Source organism: Cyprinodon tularosa, unplaced genomic scaffold, assembly GCF_016077235.1.
Source record: "Cyprinodon tularosa strain WSP-4 unplaced genomic scaffold, ASM1607723v1 ctg385, whole genome shotgun sequence".
Lineage (NCBI taxonomy): Eukaryota > Metazoa > Chordata > Actinopteri > Cyprinodontiformes > Cyprinodontidae > Cyprinodon > Cyprinodon tularosa.
In genome coordinates, this window is record NW_024039102.1 from 770,487 (window position 1) to 792,431 (window position 21,945).

At 43.5% G+C, this 21,945-nt stretch overlaps 1 protein-coding gene across 5 annotated transcripts in view; it reads right to left on the reverse strand.

Annotated features, from left to right (window-relative positions):
- The window catches only part of patj (PATJ crumbs cell polarity complex component), an 81,665-nt gene that overhangs the window by 42,088 nt on the left and 17,632 nt on the right, over nt 1–21,945 (reverse strand). For all 5 annotated transcript variants that reach the window (XR_005281830.1, XR_005281829.1, XR_005281828.1 and 2 more), the window contains exons 7-20: nt 20,027–20,155; nt 19,545–19,871; nt 19,361–19,463; nt 18,744–18,832; nt 18,319–18,448; nt 16,154–16,276; nt 12,786–12,847; nt 12,656–12,712; nt 12,449–12,583; nt 7,362–7,547; nt 6,914–7,009; nt 6,644–6,823; nt 3,056–3,265; nt 2,422–2,487 (exon numbers count right to left, since the gene is read on the reverse strand). Coding sequence is in view for 1 of the 5 variants with exons in the window: in XM_038297297.1 (XP_038153225.1) it covers nt 2,422–2,487; nt 3,056–3,265; nt 6,644–6,823; nt 6,914–7,009; nt 7,362–7,547; nt 12,449–12,583; nt 12,656–12,712; nt 12,786–12,847; nt 16,154–16,276; nt 18,319–18,448; nt 18,744–18,832; nt 19,361–19,463; nt 19,545–19,871; nt 20,027–20,155 (1,893 nt within the window). In the remaining 4 variants the exon portion in view is untranslated. The remainder of the gene's footprint in view (nt 1–2,421; nt 2,488–3,055; nt 3,266–6,643; nt 6,824–6,913; nt 7,010–7,361; nt 7,548–12,448; nt 12,584–12,655; nt 12,713–12,785; nt 12,848–16,153; nt 16,277–18,318; nt 18,449–18,743; nt 18,833–19,360; nt 19,464–19,544; nt 19,872–20,026; nt 20,156–21,945) is intronic.

Genomic DNA, 21,945 nt, shown 5'->3' on the forward strand with positions numbered 1-21,945 from the left:
GTGACCTCGAAGAGTTAACGAGGTGTGGCTTCCTAACGGGGTCTCTCTCTGGTCAGCGTGACAGAACGATCCTGCAGGGACGTGACAGAACCGACCCGGAGATCTTTATGACGAGCCATCAGGGAGCCCTGAGCTGTGAAAGAGGCTCTTCTGTTAAATGAGCTGCATGTAAAACAGGAAATAAAAGATCAGCACAGAGGCTGACGGCAGCAGGAGGACAAAGAGGAATGAGAGGCCGACAGGGACCAGAACACTGAAAGGTTCTGGCCCCATCCGGATCAGCACTTTGTGTTCTGAGCAGTTAGACTATCTTCGTGCAAAAAAAATAAATAATATTTTTTTTAGATCTCTAATAATTTCTGTCTGTCATATTTAATCTTCTGAGAAGATTCCTGAATGATGCCACAAACCTGGGTTTGGACTCGGAGCCATCATAGGCTGACTTGGTGACAATCGGACCAGGACATATATTAGCCCTACAAATGGGGGGAGTGGCAGTGAAGCGCAGTAAGTGGGCGTGGCCCGCAGCAGGTGGTTGCCCCGTCTGCTCATCTTATGGACATGCTGAGCAGGAAGCTTCCGAGTCACAAAGCAGAAACAATCAAAACACCGTCTCAAGGGTTCTGGACACGGGACAGAACCTGGACAGGTGGATCATCCATCACAGTACAATGCAGACAGACAGGGCATGAAATAATCCATAAAACCATGTGTAAGGGTCAACTGGAGTGTCCTCTGAACCCAGAGTACCCAGAGATGACTCCCCCCATGAACGGAGAGAACCAAAGTTCTGTTCAGACTCTGGAGGTTCAGGCTGACCTTTGCTAGTGTCGCCAAAACCTTTACTCAACCGGAGCAGAAAGTCTCCAGACCCAATGCTTTGGACCTCCTGGTTCAGGATCTTGTCTGGAGCATTTAAGGTCAGTGTCAGCGCCGCCTCCTGATGAAGCCAATGTACTACAGGGCCTCTAGGTAGACGGTGTTTTGGAAGTGTTTAGTAGAATGTTCCTGATTCTGGGTGGACATCCTATGCTGATAGGGCGTCAGAAGGAAGCCAAAGGCGGCATGAAGAACTCCATGACCCTCCACCTGCTGCCACCGGAGGATAAAGCCTAGTCGCCTTTCATTGGTGACGTTTGCTTTATTAATCAGGAGCTAAGAGGAAGAAGAAGACAACAACCACTTTTCAGTGGCACTGATCTAAATTTTGATCTGGTTTAAAGGACTTCCCTGCAGGCCATTTGATCGCCATCGTCATCATCAGAACAACGCAGAACCAGATCCGATTAGCAGTTCTGATTCATCTTTTTTTATTAGTGATCCAACATGATGAACAGATAAATGTTCAACCTGCAGCAGCAGAGGCATTACATCTGTACTGCAGTAATACTGAGTACTGCAGGAGGGGGGCATGTCCTCACAGCAACCCCCCCACTCCCCTCCTCCCTCCGGCTGCCTCACTTAAAGAAAGATGCTGCCGGTTGAGCTGATGGAGCACTTTATAGCATCGAGCCATGGAGCTGAGTCAGCAGGGGAGGGAGAGGGAAGGTGAAAGAGAGGAGAAGATGAAAGCGAGAAGGGGGGGTGAGGATGATGAAGTGAAGGGAAGCAGGACGACAGTCAGAACAAAGACGAAGCTCTCAGAGTGATTACTGAAGGCTTCAGGTGAGCAGCAGGGTTTCTGCAGCAGCCCAGCCGGTCAGAGTTTCATAGATGCAGCTGATTTTAGAAACAATTGGAAATAAAACAAATGTTCCCAGAAACAGTTTTAAGAATTTATCTTATTTTCTCTCCGTCATTAAACCAACTGATTATTGTCCCTTTGAGAGACCCATCCGGGCCAGAACTCTGGCCTACCGCCTAATGGCCTGAGATGTTGCTTCAACACATCCTGCCTTGATGTTGAGCACAGCAGCTCCCCCACCATGACGCTGCCACCACCGTGCCTCGGAGCTAGGAGAAGTTCCACCTGAAGCCGCTCCGGCAGAAAAGAACCTTAATTTAACGAATGTGACTTTTCATCCAGCCGGACCTCAACACTGTTGTATTTCACGGCCCTAAGATGAATATTAAGAAGCATGAACAACTGAACATTGTTTGAGGGGCTTCATGGGGTTCCTCACACACCTAAACGTTTACCCTGACTTTCCAGGTCACAGAGAGGAGAAAATATTCCTGTTGGTAAGAGAGCAGGTTCTTCCAACACTGATCAAATGTTGAGTACTGCTGCTTTAAAGAACTAGATAACAGAAGGAGCCATCTGTACAGCTCTGCCTCTCATGAACACTGGATGTACCTCAACTTTCTCAGAGTCATGCTAGCTAAACAGATGCTTTTTTGAGTGCCTTTTATTAGGTTATGACAACCCTTATTTAAATAGGTGTTCAAACAATAAAATGTCTTTAAGAAAACGGTGCTTACCTCTGGAACCAGCCCAGCTTCAGGAGACACCAGAATTTTCTTCTCCTTGTTCGTCTCTGCTTGTTCCTACAGAAACAGGAAATGGATCAAGAGAAGAAGCTGGAAGACAGCAGCTCAGGTTCTGCCAGAACCAGAGGGACTCTGTGATCACAAAGTTCTGACTGAAACAGAATCTAAGCCGGAAAAAGACCGACTCTAATATTCCAAACCTCTGAGCAGAAAAGGGCTGAGAGGAACCAATAAACCCACAATTATGATGAGGTGCAGAACTAGTCTCCTTGGAACCAGAACCTTCAAGCAGAAGTACTAGAACTTCCGTACGGGTTTAATCCTGTTCTAGAACTAAAACAGTGTTCAGTCCGGATGTGCAGTCGGATCTCATCAACCAGGAACAAACCGGAGAAACAAATCAGAACTTACCAGATGCAGAGAATCCGATACCAAAACAAACCTGCTAAGATCTGGACCTTCACCAGTCCGATTTAGATCTGTTAAAAGGTCTTTCTAGGACCAACAATAGTTGGCCCAGTATATCAGCCCAGATCCGCACAGAAAAGATCTTAGTCTTCAATAGTTCTAAAGTTTAGAGACTCAATCGGACCAGCACCTTTTAGAGAAGAATGTTTGAACTCACCACCAGTGGTTTGCGGATCCCTAGACGGACAGTACCAGGCGGTACTGCCTTCAGGACCTCCACTGCCTGCGTTAGGGTGAAAGGGTCCAACTGGGTTTGGTTAACTGATACCAGCTGGTCTCCAGGAAGTAAACCGCCATGACGCTCTGCTGATCCCCCAGGAACCAGGGAACGGATCACCATCACGCACCGACCAGGGTCCAACGGGTCCTGAAGAGGCAGACATGACATGGCTATTCATTCTGTTCCAGCTGCAAAGGAAAGTTCTGATCCTTTTGATTAGAGATCCAAAAAGACCTCAAAAGATCGACTCAACGGCACCCTGTGACCGGACTCACCCTGGAGACGACAGAGACCCAGAGCAGACCTGGAATACTGTGGTTCTGTTCCTGTGAGTTCTGTTTCAGAAGCTACAGTGAGTGTGATGATGATGCAGGGTACCCGCAGACAAGTAGAAGGCGGGGACCCATCAACCAGACTCCGCAGCAACACTCAGGTGTTGTCTGGCGGCACCACTCTCAGTTGTCCAGTCAGAACCCTGGATAGTTGGATTAAAATGGTTCCAATCGTAACCAGACGGAACAAGAAAGTGATGCTGCTGATTGTTCTATGGACCGGGTCGGACCAGACCCGTGGGGATTACAGGTCCCAGGAGTTCTCCCGTTCCATCTAGATCCACTTCCTCTGAACTCCAAAACTTCCTGATATCAGGGACATCTCCAGAACCAAACCATCCCTCTGTGACTGTGCAGCTGAACTCGTCTTTCCACATCTGGAATGACTCAACCCTGAACATCAACAGAACCTCCCCTCCAGCGGATTTGTCTTTCCTTTGGGTCTGATTTGAATCAGGCATTTATGGTGAACCCTCTGGGGTCCTCTGAATGACATCCTGGATCAGCCTGAGGTCAGTCAGAGTGGGATGGATGCTCAGACGCTCCTGATGAGAAAAACATCCCCCCAATCAGCCACTGAGGAGTTTCCACCCGCCGTTCCGATCCGTTTTATTGAACAGTCTATGTTCTATACTGAGGGTTGCTTTCAAGGTCCAACATCTGGTTCTATTTGACCCGTTTCCCAAAGAACCCAGACAGAAAAAGCCTAACATGTTTCTCACCAATCTCTCCAGCATCTCCCTGAACTCCCCAGCTTTTATTCAATGAATTTCTCACTTTCTGCTGAGATGTTTATTTTTTTTTTGTTAACATAACATCCTGAGACTTTCTGTGAACCGTCTCTGACCACACCTGAACCAGAACCTGCTGGACCTGACCTGCCAGAACCCGAGCCCCCTCAGAGACCCGGACGGTAGCGGCATTAAAAAGCGCTGCTCAGTGAATTCCCTGCTGCGGGAACCCGGAGCATCGCCTTAGCGGAACGAGCTGCTGCTGTGCCAAGTTTCAGGCTGCCAGAACAAAGCCCGGCTGTATTTTTAGACGGAGCTGCATGGCTACAGGTGGTGAGGAGTCAGAACTCGGGTCCTCCACTCCTACGGGATCCTCAGGAAAAACAAAGGCCTCACACAGGCAGAGGAGCGGAGGAATCAGAAAAACGTAGGAGAAGAAAAGTCAAAATGTTCTCTGCCAAAAGAAGGAAGATGCTGCTTTTTAACGGCGGGTTGAAATGGATCAGAGAGAGGTTGGTGCTGAAGACCACTGAGATGCTTCAGCTTCACATTCAGAAGCTCCTACTGAACTTTCCGCATCTAAAGTTTCACTGAAGAAATTTTGAAGGAAAGCAAACAAACAGAGTTCTGAGGAGGAGTGGAGTGTGGATCCAGTACCTAAACAACGGCGCAACACATGGGTTCATTGGCGACCAGCAGAACCCGTCAGGTCCAATCAGGAATCCAGCAGAGGATAACAGAGTCCAACCATCCTTTCATCTATCACAACATCAAATGGATCCAGTTCTCTTAAGGATCCAGAATTATTTCTATTAAACCTAAAAACATTCATCACTGTGGAGGGGCTCAGACTCGTTTTTCTTGGAAGAACGCTTAATTTAGACAAACAGATCATCTGAGTTTGATTGAAGTCCGTACTTTAATTATAAACCCTTTGCAGTCGGACCCAGCTGAAGGAAAACTGCTCATTTCATTTCAGCACAGAGGCTGGTTGAGCTAAACTATCAGAATCACTGTGGAATGATGCAGATTTCCTGATTTTAATGAGTGTAAATAAGGAGTGTACCTCCTTCTTTCCTCTTAAATATGAGGAAAAGACCATTAAGACCGTCATTGGCTCACTGAGGCAGATCAACACACTGCAGATATTTAATTAGGCCTGAGCAGCGACAGTGCTGAGAAGGCCTATTGTATCTTTATTTTTGCATTTGTAACCACTTTGTTTGATTTAAATATAAAACAAAACAAAGATACAACAATTTAATTAACGATGCAACTAATTGACTCTAGAGGGCTGGATTAATTGACCAGGTCCAGGGCCACATCCTTCAGTATGACACACAACCATCATAACCATCCTCATCGTCATCCTTATCACCCTCCTCCTCATTTCTGGTTTCTCGTGGTTCTTGCAGCTCCTTCTCCTTTAGCTCAGTAGATTTTCTTTTAAATATTTGTTTTTTAAAACCTTCCAGTTTTCATGAGGTTCTCCTCACAGAGTCTGAACTGTCTTTTGGTCTAAAGTCTATCAGGATGAAGTAGTTGGAGGAATACTGGTTCTGTGATTTGCAGCTGGTACCAACAGGTGTGGATGAGTTCTGGACCCTTAGTTTTGGTTGGATCTAACAAGCTAAAACTTCTCATCATGGATTCCTGTTTTATTTTTAATTTTTTTTTTTTAAAGAAAAAAAATCCCTGAAATGTTTGATTTTATTTTATTTTGCTGGAAAATAATCAAATAAAAAATCTAGTCAAAAGATTATTGTTGTTCCAAACCCTCAGACTTTATTTAGTGACAGAAATAAATCTGATTCTGGTTCTGATTCCTAAACACAAACAAGCTGACAAAAGGTTTCAGGTCGACTGTCTTCTAGTTTCATAGAACAAAATATTCTGTTTTTCTTATGGGTCTCTGTGCCCCTTTAGACGGGTTCAATAAATGTGGACCGGGTCTGGTTCTGGGAATGCCTGAGGCTCTGTTAGAAGTGCCCCACCCCCCCCTCACTTTCCAAAGGGCTCATAAAACATCCCATCATCTGTGACGGACAGGCCAGCCCTCAGAGACATGTTTCCTCCATCCTTCGTTCCACATGATGAAGATGCTGCTGACAGAAGGTCCATCCTCTTCTTCAAGTTCTCTCTTTCAGGCTTCTATGCAGCCAATCCTCTCGCTCCATCTAACCCCCCCTGACTCCGCAGGTCAGTCATCAGTGGACAGAGCAGTTTGACCAAACCGAGTTAGAGGAAGGGTTCATTATCGTCGCCTCCTGCCTGCAGGGTTTTTATCTACGGTTTAAGTATCTGTAAAGCTCAGTCTGTCCTCTGGTGACCAGTTCTTTAGACGGACAGAACCATAGAGGAGATTTCTGGTCATGCATCATTTCAGCAGAATTGTTCAGAATAACTTTAAGGCCCGGTGGTGGAGCAGTGGTGATGTGGGCTTGTTTTGTGCTGTGGCTCACCTGATAGTCCAGGATGCTAAAGCCGAGGCCTTTGTCCTTCTGCTTCTGCAGCTCCACCACGTTCACCTCGGGAGACCAGAGAGCCAGCTCTCCATCGTCATCCTCTTCCTCATCCTCTTCCTCCTGGCTGAGGTCGCTCTCTTCAGTTTCCAACTGCAGCACTAAAGTAGAGACCTGCTCCTGACAGAAAGAAGAACCAGAACTAGAGCCTTGAACAGGTCTGGGCAGTCAGAGATCTTTGGGAGAAATCTGTCTGAAGCTGGGAGGTACCTTCCTGTCCTCCTCTTCCTCCTCTTCCTCCTCCCCCTCCAGATGATGTTTGAATTCTTCTTCTCTCATGAGCATCGCTGACAGTTTCATTTCCATCTGAATAAAAAATACCACGATTAACCTTCACTCCTTCTACTGGTTGTGGCTTCCTCTGACCCAGACTATCCCAGAACACTCCAGGACAGTCTGGGTCAACATTTGATCAAAGGTTCTGTCAAAGTTCTACTGGGTCATTTGCTGCATGGCGTCCATGTTTGTCCCCCAAAATATGAAAATCTACGACTAACAGAGGTTCTATTAAAGCTCATGGACAGTTTGGGTCCTCTAAAGTTCAGGACAAAAGGGCCTGACCCGAAGTTTTGGAAATAAATGTTCTGATCACACTAACAGAACCTGTATAAAATATCTGAATTTTCAAGAAAGAAACAAACAGATCTCAGAGTCTCACCTCGTCTACGCTGCTGTGGGTGGGTTCTGCTGCTGGATAAGGTGGAGGTGGAGGTTCTGATTCTGGTTCCGGTTCCAGATCGGAGATCATGTGTCGGCAGCAGACCAGGGTGAATGGAGGAGGAACTTCTTTGAGGAACGACACAGCTTCACGCCTGGACTTCCCATAGAGCTGAACCCCATTCACCTTTAAATGGACCAAAACAGAACACGGTTAACAGAGGCCCGGATCTAAGGTCCGGTTCAACACAAGAACCACAGAAAACTGTGAGTCAGACATGAATTATTAGCAAAGAGGAGAATTTAAAATGCTGGGAGAGAATCTGATCCAGGATGAGGTGAGGTCCCCAAAGCGGGTCAGGATGTGGTCCCTGAGGTACATGAACTATATCATGAAATACATTCATGTTAAAGTACAATTAAATAAATAAATAAATAGATTTATCTTTATTTAAATATGATATATACCCAAACATTTCAGCCTGGGACCCCAAAAATACAATATTACTTCATTTTATATTTATTAACATAAAATATATCAGAATTTTTATTAAAATTAAATTTAACAGTTTTTTTTTCATCACTATAATTAAAATTCAATAGGACATTTAGTCATTTGATTTTGATGTTATAATTTAATTGTATATTTAATATCTAAATGATGTAATAAATAAATGTTACTTATTTTGTGACATTTATTTCATGATGTACTGTTCTTTCTTCCTCCCTTTACTTCAGACACTACATCCTGAGGAATATGAAACCCCACCACTCCTTGTCTGATGACCCTCCAGGGGTCCCAAACAACAGTTTGGGAATATCTGGAATAGACCATTAAATTTTAAAACCCACAATTAAATAATTATGTCTGATTTTAAACAAAATTGCATGATTGTAGGTCTGTCATATCTTTTAAAAATATAAATGTAAAAGATGTACATAAAAATGGATAGAATAACTTGATTTAACAGTGTAAATAAATAGATTGTGTTAATTGAGTGATTAAGTATTTTCAGGGGGTCTCCAGTCTGTTGCAATTCTATGCTTGGATTCAGTGGCTGAAATGTTTGAAGCCTGTCATTTTAAAGCTGCTCTTTTTCCAGCAGGCTCTAGACTGAGGCTACCACCAGGCATGTCTTCCGCTGTCCTCCAGCATCAGCCTGGTGGTCAGCGGTAAAGAGAGAATCCCGCTGTGGAAACTCATCTGACCAAAGCTTTTCACACAGGCGGATGTTTGTAAACAGGAACAATTGAACTGCAGCAGGTATGGAAAGCCAAAGGTGCCATAAATCCAATACATAAAGAAGGTGCAATATTTCTATTTGATAAACAATAAAATTATAATGTGACGTGAGATGCATTAATCAAATTTATGGAATGCTTATATCCTAAATTAATATTAAAGCAGTGCTTTTTAATGTAATTATTGGCCATTTAAACAGCAGCACTGTGTGTTTCTGTCATGCCCTTAGAGTCACTCTTAAGGCTGGTTTATACTCATAAACCAGGTCATCTGCGTGTGTGTCGCAGTTAACGCAGATATGCCCCCACCCCTTCCGCAGACACTCTGCTGCACCTCTCCAAAGTTGTAGGTGACTGCAGACAGGAGGCCTCTGATTGGTCAAATCTACATCCGCTCTACACTATGCGTATTTCCTGTTTGGTACCTTACCGGCTTGTTTGGTTTGTATGACCGCCATTGCGGAAACTGACTCGTGAAGATGGTAGCAGTGTTGTGCCTGAACGCGTTCATTGAACGAAAGTTCATGAACTTGTTCATATTTTGGGCGAACGTGAACTGAACGTACTGTATTACTGCCTGATGAACGCTATTGCAAACTCGTTCATTCTGGTGTCTGTAAACGGCACGCTCTCTCAGTTCAGCTCCATTCAATAGGTTGCCAGATTTCTATAGAGCCCTCCAGGCGAAACCCCGGCTAAATCACACCGTAAACAGGCCTTAATATGTAGCGGGAAAAACACCCAATCTGGCAACACCAGCTACCAGTGTCAGCCGCGTGCGTCATCAAAACAAAATGCAGCATGGAGGCGACCGTGGAGGCGACAAAGCAGCAGTATGATCACTTAAAACAGTTGTATGACCAGGTGGTCGGTGAGGATGATAGCAACAAGTTTGCCCGCCGGCTTTCAGTACAAAAAATCCGCACTTCAGTAACCTTAAATTCCTACCTCAGCCTGGTCCCTCAGTTTGTGTTAGTAAAATCTTCTTGAGCGGAGGTCTTCAACAGGGGATCCGCGACCCCTAGGGGGTCTACGGAGGTACTGCATGAGGGTCTGCATGGTTAGTTGATATTTTTATATTCCCCCCCTGCAATTTTTTCCCCCACTAATTGAAATGTCTTTAAATACTCATTAACATGAAATCAACACACTGTGGTAAACAGATAAATGGAGACAAAAGATGTCTTTCAGTCATCAATGCACACATTCAGCGTAACACAGGAGCTCTTTCAAGCTGGGCACCGTTTCCTTCACAACAACCAGGAATCAGAATCAGAAAAACTTTAATAATCCCAGGGAGAAATTAATTTCTTTACATTACTCCATCTGTAATAGAGTGACTATAGGACACAATTTCATACAATATATATAGTTAGGGGGTCCCTGCTCCATCTCGCCATCAGCTTGGGGGTCCTTGGTCTGGAAAACATAGAAGACCCCTGTTCTTGAGGGTTTTACTATCCATGTAACTTGTTTGTTAAACCTGCCTGGTATAATTTTCCAGGATTCCAGTATTCCTTTTTAGTATGTATTGAAATGGAATTTCAAATGGAAAAAATTATTAAAATAAAAAAAAAAACATTTGCACCTTAAAGACTACTTTCCTATTTTTCTTTTAATAATTACTCATAAAAAAGACCATTCAAGCAGCACATTTTTCCTGATGTTTTTGAGAATATACTGTAGGGGTGAAAGCTGCAGCTGCTACTAGTGTGAAGTGAATGGACAGCAACAAAGCATTAAAGCAACAATGGGGAAATGCTGTCCCCTCAATGCTAATGTAAACCCTGGTTGGATAAGGATTCAAAACTGGATATGAAGATGAAATCTGACGCACAGTTTCAGAGTTACAACTGATAAAATAGGCTATGGTGTAATTGAGCAATATATGAAAAAAAAAAAAAAAAAAAGAACTATGAACTAGTTCATTTTTTGGTTTTGAATTATGAACTATGAACTGAACTAGTTCATTTTAAAATGTGTGAACTGAACTTTGAACTAGTTCACGTAGAAAGAGAACTTTCCCAACACTGGATGGTAGAAGAGCGAGGGGCGCAAAAATGCTGGGACCTCATTTCCACTTGGATCCCTGCACCTTTTTCTCCCTCATGTCCCTCTGTTTTTGTACTTGCCCCAACTTCCCCACCGCCGCTGCCGTATCTAGACCCACGGCTAGTTTGTGATTGCCCCTCTTGCGATGTGGTGTGGAAAAACAGCGCAGACCACACTTTCAAACTGGGCATAAATCAAAAATATCTGCGTCATACCTGCGACGAGCTCACTGCGACACACTGCTGAGGGAGTATAACCAGCTCTTTAGTGGCGGCTGGTATGTGAAGCACAACCGGCCGATGGTCAGAGTATTTTTTTCCTATAAAACACAGCATTGCTGTGCAGAAGTATGTAAAACAATCTAAAAACTAAAGCGTTCCCAATCCAGAACCCTGCAGAACGCCAACACAAAGCCCAGTAGGAGTGTGAGCTTAAAACCTGTCCAGACTGGATGTGATGTAGAGCAGTTCAGAGATTAGCCACAGAGCTAACTCTTAGATTCAGCAGTCAGAGGAAATCATTCATCGAGTTTATTTCTGAACCAGTTCTCTGTGTAAAAACTAGGGGTGTAAATCACATCCATCATGGCGATTCGATTCAGTATCAATTTCCTGACCCAATTCGATTATTTTCGATACTCAAGAATACACTTTGATTCGATTCGATTAATCGGTTAATTTTTTTTTTTTTTTTTTTTTTTTTTTTTTTTTTACACCTTACAGGCTAAACAAAGTTTCAAGTTTGAAATAAATCAATGAAAGCTGTAATATCATTATGCATTTTCTTTAGAAACAACAGCAAATAACAGATGTAGAAAAGTTGCATCAAAAAATACTGCAAAAATACTGCACAATATCAGTGTAATGAGTTCAATGCAATACCTTGGCTCCAGAGAAACTGTCCAACATATTTTTTTAGAATGTAATAAATATACTCAGGAAAGAGAGATGTTGCGTATAGAGTTAGACAGGAATAAAAATAAACTAGATATAAGGGAATTGTTTCAAAGGTCATCTGGGGATGTAGTTTTTGGTAGTATTTTTAATTTTCTAAGAAGAACGGGTATTTTAGGGAGAATATAATAGTTTGTCTTGTCCATACTCCATTCTGGAAGGTGGCGGTAATGCACCTATAAGTTGTTTGCCAACCGCCATTAAAAAAAAGAAGAAGAAGAAGGCTCCAGAGTGTTGACGTCACCGCCCTCCTGGAGAGACGCTCCGCTGCTCCTCTCCCAGATTGTAGCTGACCGCAGACAGTGCAGCAGACAGGAGGCCGGCTTGTTTTGTTTTTATGACCGAAATTGCGGAAAACAACTCGTGAAGTTTGACCCGCTAGAAGAGCGAGGTGGGCGAGAACGCTGGGACCCTTTTTCCAGCTGAATCTCCGCTCTTTTTGCCCCATTGTCCCTCCGTCGTCGGACTAAACTCGCCCCCACTTCCTCATCGCCTCGGCCGTATCTAGACCCACAGTGTGTAGCCCAGACCACGCTTCAATATTGAGCATAATTTAAAAATGTCTGTGTGAAGCTTACTGCAACACACTGCTGTAAGAGTATAACCAGGATGCGCGGTAGGAGGGCAAAATAGGTTTAGCGGCACCGCAGCACGGGAGGGAGAATTACGCCCAGGAGCAAATGGATAAAAATAGACCGGAGGAAAAAAAAAACATGAATCGATTATCTTGCGGACGTGTCAATGCATCGGATCGTCGGCTTTTGGATCGATGCATCGATACAAAACGATTATTATTTACACCCCTAGTAAAAACCCACAGATCCCGTGGGAAGACAGTTACCTCCAGCAGCTCATCTTCAGGCCTTAAAACGCCGTGTTTGTCCACCGGGCCCCCAGGGGCCACTGATGAGATGTAGTGATGACCGTCAAACGAGTCCAACTCCACACCCAGACGCAGGATGTGGATCGGCAGCAGCTGGAGAAAACATGGAGAGTTTAGTCAGTAGCAGAACCGGAGCCGGGATCCATCTGGGACTCGGATCTTCACCTTGGAAGATTTCTGCAGCTCTTCATCGTCCTCTATGACAGGATCCAAGTTCACCACCTGGAACCAGACAGGCTGAGGTCAGGTCATCCAAAGAAGCAGAACCATCTGAATTCACGTGTTTGTGACTCACCAAGACCTGGTACTGAGGTCCGAGAGCGGCCTCCCATTTAGCCCGGAGCTCTGCATCAGAGGCTGGACACAGAAACACACACAGGTATTTATAAACCGGACTGGATCCAGAAAGGTCCTGCTGAAGTACTGACAGAAGGTCCAACTACAAGCGCCTGCATCTACGACAGAGGTTCTGCTGCTGCTTTGGGTCGGGTCATCCTCTGCTCTGACAGAATGGACCCTTTATTCTCTAAAGGTCAAACATTAATAAGATCATGTCTGTGCGCTGGAGGTTCTGTCAGTCCTTGACGGATAAAACTGGTTCTGGTTTAAAGGATAATCTGTCTGAACTTTCTGGACTGAACGAGGTTCAATTAGAAAGTAGTAAACAAACCGGACAACAAGAGATCAGAACCTGCAGAGACGAGACTGATAGGGTTGACCTCTCCACTCAGGTCTGCAGGTTCTCTGATTAAAAACATAAATTCAGAGCTTTGTGTTCTGGGCAGAATAGAACCGGACCAGCAGTGATGGTGAAGGTTTCTGCCTGTAATCAGGACTTTATTGGAGCGGAGCTAATTTGGTCTGAATAAATGTTAGAATGAACCAGACTCATCTGGACTGAACTGGGTCTGAGTTGGACCAGTTTGTAAAGTTCCTGCGGCCTGCTGCAGTGACGGACAGACGGACGGACCTCCGGATCGGCTCTTTAGAATTCCAAGCAGCTGCTGCAAATCTGAGCAGTAAGCAAAACCTGTTTGGCCCAGTTTGTTTAATAAATGAGGCGGCTCTCTGAACTGATGACCGCTCAGCCGCAGAGCGACAGTCTCTGTGTGAACATGAAAGCAGGCGGTCGGTTCTGATTTCTCTGACTCTGACTCCAGGCTGGGAGGAACCTGCGTTGATCCGTCTCCTGGCGTTCAGGTGTTTGTCAGCGGCGCTACAAAAGGCTGATTAAATTAGCATTGCTGACCCCGGCTTCCTCACAGTAAATTAATCTGCAGCGTTTGGCTGAATTAGCCTAGCAATACATCCCAGGGAGGCTGCAGACGGCTCGGACGCTTTCTGACGGCTGAACATCAGACTAAAGAGGAACAGAACCAGTGGAGCCAATCCCAGGAGCCCCAGTCTTTACCTGCTGCTCCATAAAAGCTCCCAGGCCTCAGCGCCGCCTTGTTCTGATCAAAAAGCTCCACGTTTAGGAACGTTCTGTTTAAAGGGAACCGATATGTTTAACTTGTAAACATCAAATTCTCTCAGACTGATCTGCAGATCGGAGGAACCCCTGAGAATAACCAAGAAGGTGTTAAAGATGAGATTCAGAGACATAAACCTCCTCTCCAGTGCTGACCCAAACCTTTTTTTTTGGAGTTTTTATGGCACTAGTGGCTGACAGGACAGGGGGTATGAGAGGGGTAGAGACATGCAGAATTCGAACCCGGGTCGCCTGCGTCGAGGAGTAAGGCCTCCGTACATGGGTTGTGTGCGCTAACCACTGCGCTAAGCTAAGCAATCTCCTTTTAAACTGAAAAGTGACTGAAAATTAATTTGGGTGCTATAAAAATAACAGAGATGGCAACAAAAAAACTACAAAGCAATATTTTCAATATATTGGGATTTTTATAAAAAACGCTGAATCTGTGTCCTCTTTCTGATCAATGTCCATCAGAGAGATATCCTGGGGACTGTAACTAACCAGATGTGCTCACTTTCATTCCTTGACATGAAAGGTGGCTCAGAGCTCGTCTGCTTAACTGTTTCTTTCACAGAGTCACCTGAGCAGCTAGTTTAACGTTACCTTTAACATAAAAAGTATCTATGAATAAGTGCTTCTATGTTCCTTTTATATCTGTGCTTCTTTCTGTATGTCTGCTTCGGTCTCCTTGATCCCAAGTCTCCTTGGCCCCTCACATTGAGCCTGGTACTACGGGAGGTTTATTACTGTTAAAAGGTAGTTTTCTCTCCACTGTTGCCAAAAGCATGCTGGGTGGGAGAGATTGCTGTAAAGTAAATGATGAAATCTAAGAAAACATATTCTGTCACCACAAGCTCATCCAGGTGGAGCCAATCCTGCAAATCAATGATTGGATGCAATCAGCTGGTTTTCCTTAACAAGAATTGAAAAGTTAAACATGGATCTTTGATGACAAGAACCATGACAAGTCATGGGTGTGAGTTTTTGTCGACAAAACGAGACGAAGTAAAAATGTTGGTGGGTGTTCTGTCAGACATTGCATCATTGTGCTGTAATTTGCTAAGCAGTATCAGCCGTGCTGCTGCGTCCTGTTTGGTCATGCCGCCCACCTGCCGTGCAGCGGTGAAAATTCTGTATCACCACAGATGGATCGTGGCAGCAGGAGGTGAAAATTAGCTGGAAATGTCCAAATCTGCGACTAAACTCTGCTTTTCTAAACTCTGCTTTTCCAGCTGTACTGCAGAAATGCATCTTTGCGCAGCTTAGCTTAGAGTCTGTGCTTTTTACTTCACACTAATGGTTTGCTCTCAGCAGTACGGCTCTTCCTGCTACTTAATAAACTGTATGGGGCTGATCATCCTCTGCCAAGCGTAGAAAATCCTTTTGTCTAACTATCAAGATTTTATTTCTTCCAGCTCACAAGAGGCAACGCAAAACCGTCTTTTATTTCTACCAAAAGGAATCCCTAAATTATATCCAAAGCAAATATTTTATTGCATTCTGTTTATTTTTGGATAAAGCCCAAGATGAAAATGTACATAGATCTTTGAAAATGTCTCTCTCAATGTTCTTGTTTCTATCTATTTGAAGATTTCAACATTTTAGTTAACATAATGAAATATAGGTCCAGATTGCCATGGCAATATAAGGCAATTATATAGGGTCTCTTTGTATTATTTTTTTTATATCAAACCCCTATGAATTTAAATCTATTTTGACCCCTGAGAGGCGGTCTGTCTGCTATTTGAACCAATATGATGTGTTGAACTAGCTCTGCTATTTTCACAACTTTTATGAGACATTTATGTATAAAGTAGGGCATCAATTATTAAAAAGGTTTATTTGAATTCTATAAATCAAGATTATCACGTATAGTAATGACTGGAATGTGACTAAAAGTAACAATAGTTTTAATCCTCAAGTCCAAAACTAAGACTAAATCTAAGATCGCTCTCAAAAATACACTGCATAGAGCTTCCTAGTTCAAAGGAGGGGAGCAACACTGACCGTCCAAATGATGTTCGAATGAATTGGACCAAAACATGATATTAACTGCAGAACCCAGTTTGTCTCTGATACAAACTGCTGTGAACAAACAACATGAAGGTCCAGATGGAAAGATTATAGGAACATCTCAGTGAGAGAGATGAGGTCAGCAGTTCAGAGCAGAACCATAATCCAAAGGTTCTAACCTCCATTTAGTCGTGCCGTGTTCAGATGCGTTGGATCCGGTTTCATCAACATGGAGCCGGACATTGCGGGTGGAGCCATAATCTCCAGATTCCTCCGAGACCCGCGGACTGACGCCCGCTCCACTGAAACACAGAGAGGAGGGAAACCTGTGAGGAACGACTTCTGGATAACCTGAAAACAGTTAATAGAACATTTTCAGAACTTTCTGTATGTTTTCCCTCCAGCTGATGAAGGTCCAGTCGTTGATCTGAAGGAGGCAGGGAGAACATTTCTAACTAAAAGGTTTCCAACAGAAACCAGAAAGTCATCACAAATCAGAACCACAGTCTGCAGCCTGATGCGGATCAGGTGTGACCTACAGCCTCCCTGGATCACTGTGGACCGTCCTCACAGAACTGTTTGGTTTCTGTTCCAGCAGATTAAGATCAGTGGAGGTTTCTACATCTTTGGGTCAGGGATTGTTGTTCTGGACAGGAAAAAATCCCCAGAACAGATGGAAACCATGTCTGCAGGTAGAGGTTTTGGACGCGTTCAGAGACCTGTTTAAGGCCAGAAAGTCCATGAACAGAACCAAGCTCAGTTCCGAACATGAGATTTTCAGACTTCATTGATAAACTGCACAACCGAACAGGTCCAAAAATCTGGATAATTCAGTTTAAATTATACATAAGAAAAAACGAAAACAATAATTAAAAAAAAATGTATGTATATATATATATATATATATATATATATATATATATATATATATATATATATATATTTGTCTTACAGAGATAAGAAAAAAGATGACATTCCATAAATTAAATGATATGAAGGAAGGTCACTACAAAAGCTTTGTGTCACACATAGAAATAACATCCAGAACCAGCTGGTGTCAGGTTTAATGGCTTTCTGAGCTTCTGCCTGGACCTCGGTGAGTGAGCACACCTGAACCGCTCCCCACTCTGACCTTTTGACCTCCTGACTGACTGATCAGCAGTGGCCATGAATCCAGAAGCAGCTTGTTTTCATGCAGATAACAGAAGCTGAGGAAGTTCAAAACAATTTCCAGGCTGGGTTTCCTCCGTAATGAAACAAAAGGACGTGTGGTGGAGATAAGAGCTGAGCGCGGCGCTCTTCCCTCTCCTCCTTAACTTGTTTTTCTGTGGCCCAGAGGCGGATCGGAGCGGGCAGCCGGCCCAGCGCCGCGCGGGTAAAAAATGACCCTGGACCCAACAAATTAATCTCTGCAGACACTGCAGGAGCAGAAAGAAGAAGAACGGTCTGCAAAGTTTGGGAAAATTACACCCGGCTGTAAACAAATTTGTCATCTTAATCCGTCTGCGAGGAAGAACCGCTCCGATAAGTTCTACCCATCCAGGAGGAACCGTCTGAGAGGGAGGGGGACCGAACTTAACAGAGAAGCAGTTTTTATCCTAATGATCCTCTTGGCCACTCATGAAAACAGGATCAGATCTTCTTAAATCAACTCTGCATTCAGGCCAGAACCCGGCCTGATCAGACTAGCTGATCACTTCTCTGAACAAACCGAGTGAGTAAAGATGACTGCGTCAGTCTTCTGATAAAGATGTCATGGCTGCTTTCTGCATCCCTACCTGTCACCATGGTAACCGTAATCAGCATTTTACTGCTCACTGCATTAATCACTGGAAGAGCTTGGGTTGTTCTTCCCCCGATCCCCAATCTGAAGGTCAGACAGTGAAAAGTCGGATTTTTCTCTATTCTTTAAATGCATCACAACCCAGAGCTCCCAGCTGGACCATCTTCTTCCTTTTCTTTCTTTGGATTTCAGTATAAATCAAACATAGGTAGCTGATATGGAGGTGGATTCAGATCCATCCAAATAGAACCATCAGAACCAGTCACTTCTACTGCAAAGGAATAGAGAATATTCGAATCTGCAGCCCTCAAAGATCAGCATTGTCCCATTAGAACCTCCTGCTTGCTTGGATTACCTCTAGATGTTCCATCTAAGCTGAAAGGATGACATCAGATGAAGCATAGAAGCAACATTTTAATTAAACCTGAGCATGAACATTTAAAGACTGTTCTCCTGTTTCAGAACCAAATCCTGCTCAGCTGTTAATCCCATGCTTGTTTTATTCTGTGGTTAGGACTTCCTGTCTGCTGGCATTAATCTACCTTCTGTTCATCTCTCTACCTTTATCCAGGGATCTCTCCAGGCCTTTGGCTTTCTTCCGGACCAGAGTCAGAACCACAGTCTGACCCGTCTGCTTCATCACCTCCAGAACCTCCTGATTGGTCATACCGTGGAGACTGATGTCATCCAGCTGGTCGGAGAAGACAAGATGCAAAGGAGTGAAAACAGATAAAACACTAAAGAATATCCACATCCAGAGGTTCTGGTCCACTTAAACAAACATATAACACCTTCAACAAATCATCCCAGCAAACCAAATCATATTTATGAGCCATTTTATCTATAAACTTCAACAGAAATCCCAAACTAGGCTGGAGCAGCAGTGTCCTCCATGCTTCATGGGGTTTCTTAGAAAAAGGGTAAAAACTAGAGAATAGGGAGAATAAAAAGGTGTGGATAAACAGAACAATCAATCAGGGACTCACAGCGAGCAGTCTGTCATGAACCCGGATGTTTCCGCTCTGATCCGCAGCGCTGCCAGGAACCACATGCTTTACAAACACACCCACCGCATCTGAGACCAGAAACACACATACAGCATTAAAAGACATCACTTACTTCAGAAAAACTTAAATAGTTTACTTAAACATCTTTCACAAGTTTTATCTTGGTAAACATTGGCAGCTTTGGCAAAAATTCATTAAATTGATCAATCCGTTGGTCTCTGGACTATGACAGTGTCCGGTTCCTTAAACTCAGAACGGTAAAGCTCAGGCTAGCCAAAACAGTCTCTCTATTGGAAATCTTAGGAGTAGTAAAAAAACTAACCATCTAAAAAAAGAGTTAGGACAGAGGAACATCTGGTCACAATAGAGGCGATGATGGGAGGAATGTCTACCCACCTTAAGGGGTACAGCAGAGGAAGGTCTGACCTGGTATCTTTGGTACATTTAATTATCTCAGCTGATTTAATCCCATATCTGCTCTGATTATCACATTTAAATTCATCATGGTGTTTTCTCGTTAAGGTAAGTTTAGATATCCACCAGAACGTGAGAATCCTTTCCTAAAGTGCAGCCAATGTGTCATGCTACATTCCTACCTTGGCTCGTCATGGGGTTGAAGCCAATGATGGAGATGCCAAGGCTCTGGCCCTCCTTCTTGGTAAGAGAAACCTGGTGGATCTCATATCCCTCCAAGTTTGGCTAGGATGGAAAACCAAACAGAACTCTGAGTAAAGCCAGTCAAACAGAACCATGATTTAAAAAGGCAAACTAAGCGCTAACCGTTTTACTCTGCTGACGCTGAGGTGGGGCTAGAGGAGACGAGGGAGATAAAGAGGTTATGGGGGCCGACTCCGGCAGTGGTGGGGCTAGAGAGGTAATGGGGGCGGAGTCAGGAAGTAGTGGAGGTAAATTAGCAATTGGGGCAGAATCAGGAGGTGGAGGTGCAGCCAAGGCAGCCGCTTTTTGTCCTTGGGGGTCCCTGGCAATCAGCATGGTCACATGACTGCCACAAGCCTGCAGCACCTTGACGACTTGGTCACTGGTGAGGCCGCTGGTGGGGGTCGATCCGATGCGCAGGATGTGGTCACCTGTTCGGAGACGGCCGTCCTGATTGGACAAAGGGGGTTAAGCCAATCAACGCACCGGCAGAAACAAAATTACTTCATGTTTTCTCAAGAAAACAACTTAAATTTTCAAAAATGTTGTTACATTTTTTTAAATACAGTTAGAGAAAGAAATTAAAATAGCCAACTATTACTCACTCTGTCTGCTACGCTGTTCGGGATCAGTGTTCGGACCACCACTCCAGTTGTTTTTCCGCCCACAATACCAAAACCCAGACCGGATCCATCGTTGAAAAGCTGGATCTCCTCGACATGACCCCACTGACCCTGTGATAGAAGAACAGACAGCAGCAGAGATGACTGAGGTTTTCCTGTTTCAGATGTTAAATCTGGCTTTAAGCAACACTATAATGACATTATAACCATCCATACATATTATAATGTCTGCTGGGTGAATATCATGTCAAAAACTACCAAATAGTGGGAAGATGTCCAACATTTACCTTAGTATAGCTGGCCTGAAAACTTATCAGTACATAACTTCCTTTGATTCAAGATTTTGCCAAAAAGATGCAAGCTTTCAGAAGCATCTGCAACCAGAACTAGTTTTCAAGATCCGGCTGAGACATAAGTCCTTTACAAACCCAGTAATCTGATTGCTGGACTCTAGCTAGATTAACTGAAGCTTGGTTCTAAGTTTGACTTTGGACTAAAAATACTTTACTTCAGTTTTGTTTTGATTAGGCTGAATACAATTTTGTCCCATCTATGCACTGATTTCTTCTATGCATTTAATCAGTCTTGGATTGGTTCATAGTAACGTGGTGACATCGTTATATAAAGCTGACTGCAGTCTGCATAATTATAGCAACATGTGTTGTTATAACCTGAGTTAGAAGCACGTAGATGTTGAACAGGAGGAGGCCCTAAGGTGGAGCCTTGGGGAATGCCGAATATGATTTTTTTTTTTGTCTCCGATGCAGATTTAACTAAATAGCGCCTGTCCTTCAAGGAGTCTTTAAACCAATCCAGTGCTGAACTAAAAAAGCAGCAATCAACATAAAAATTGAAACTGGACTTCTTAAAGGCCTTCTTTGGTTGGATGCCTCATTTTAGGACACAAAAGCGTGTCAATCTGTGTTGACACCATGGATTGAAGTTATTTTATTATTTTCCCATGTATTATTTTACAATTACAGTTACTCACAAAAGTGTTACCACAAACTAACCACATGAGAAGGAATGTACACCACTTCAACCCCCAGCTTTTCACCAAGTCACTAAGTCTCATACAAATCACGACATCAACAGAACTATTTCAACTTTATAATAATAATTGTCTTGATGCCAAAAAGAGCCCAACAGATTTTACTTTCACAAGTGGAGCAGTATGGCAATTGCCATATTGCTCCACTTGTTTCATGCATATAAATTGCTTTATTATAATTATGCAGGGAGTTTTACAGTTTATATGGACACTGCAATGTAAATAGAGCTAGAGCAGAAAAGCAGAAGAAGAAAAGGAAAAAGGAAAAAAAAAAAAGACGAAAGAAAGAAGAGATAGAAAGGAGACAACGACAAAACATTCTCAGTCCGCTTTGTCAACTGTAATGAGATGAAAAAAGAACAGCACAACCGAATGACATGGTACAAGACATACAACAAAGCAACACCTTTAAACTATCGCTTAAGTAATATTATTAAGTCTGACATGTACTCTGTGTTACCTGAAGATATGAATGTGGGGTTTCAGTATGGAAGTGAATCTCTGAGTACCTGGAGCCAAGCACCTGTAATAAAGTTGTTTTTCAACCTAGAAACATTTAAACAACCCTTGTGTTTGTCACATAAAGCACTCAATGATTTAACTGCATTCACAGATGGAGACTTTTTTAATAATTTCATAATTTCTACTGTGAAAAATTCCAGGATTAAAGAAACTAAATTAACAATTAATTTATTACTATTCTACAGTGAAGCCTTTCAGCTACTATTACTGGTAGCCTAGAGGCTTAAATCAGGAGGAGGATGTAGCTATTATGGGGAAAAAAAGGAAGAGCCGGGAGAATTGAGGTTCATCCAATTGGATCTGAACATCACATCATCAGCGTAGATGG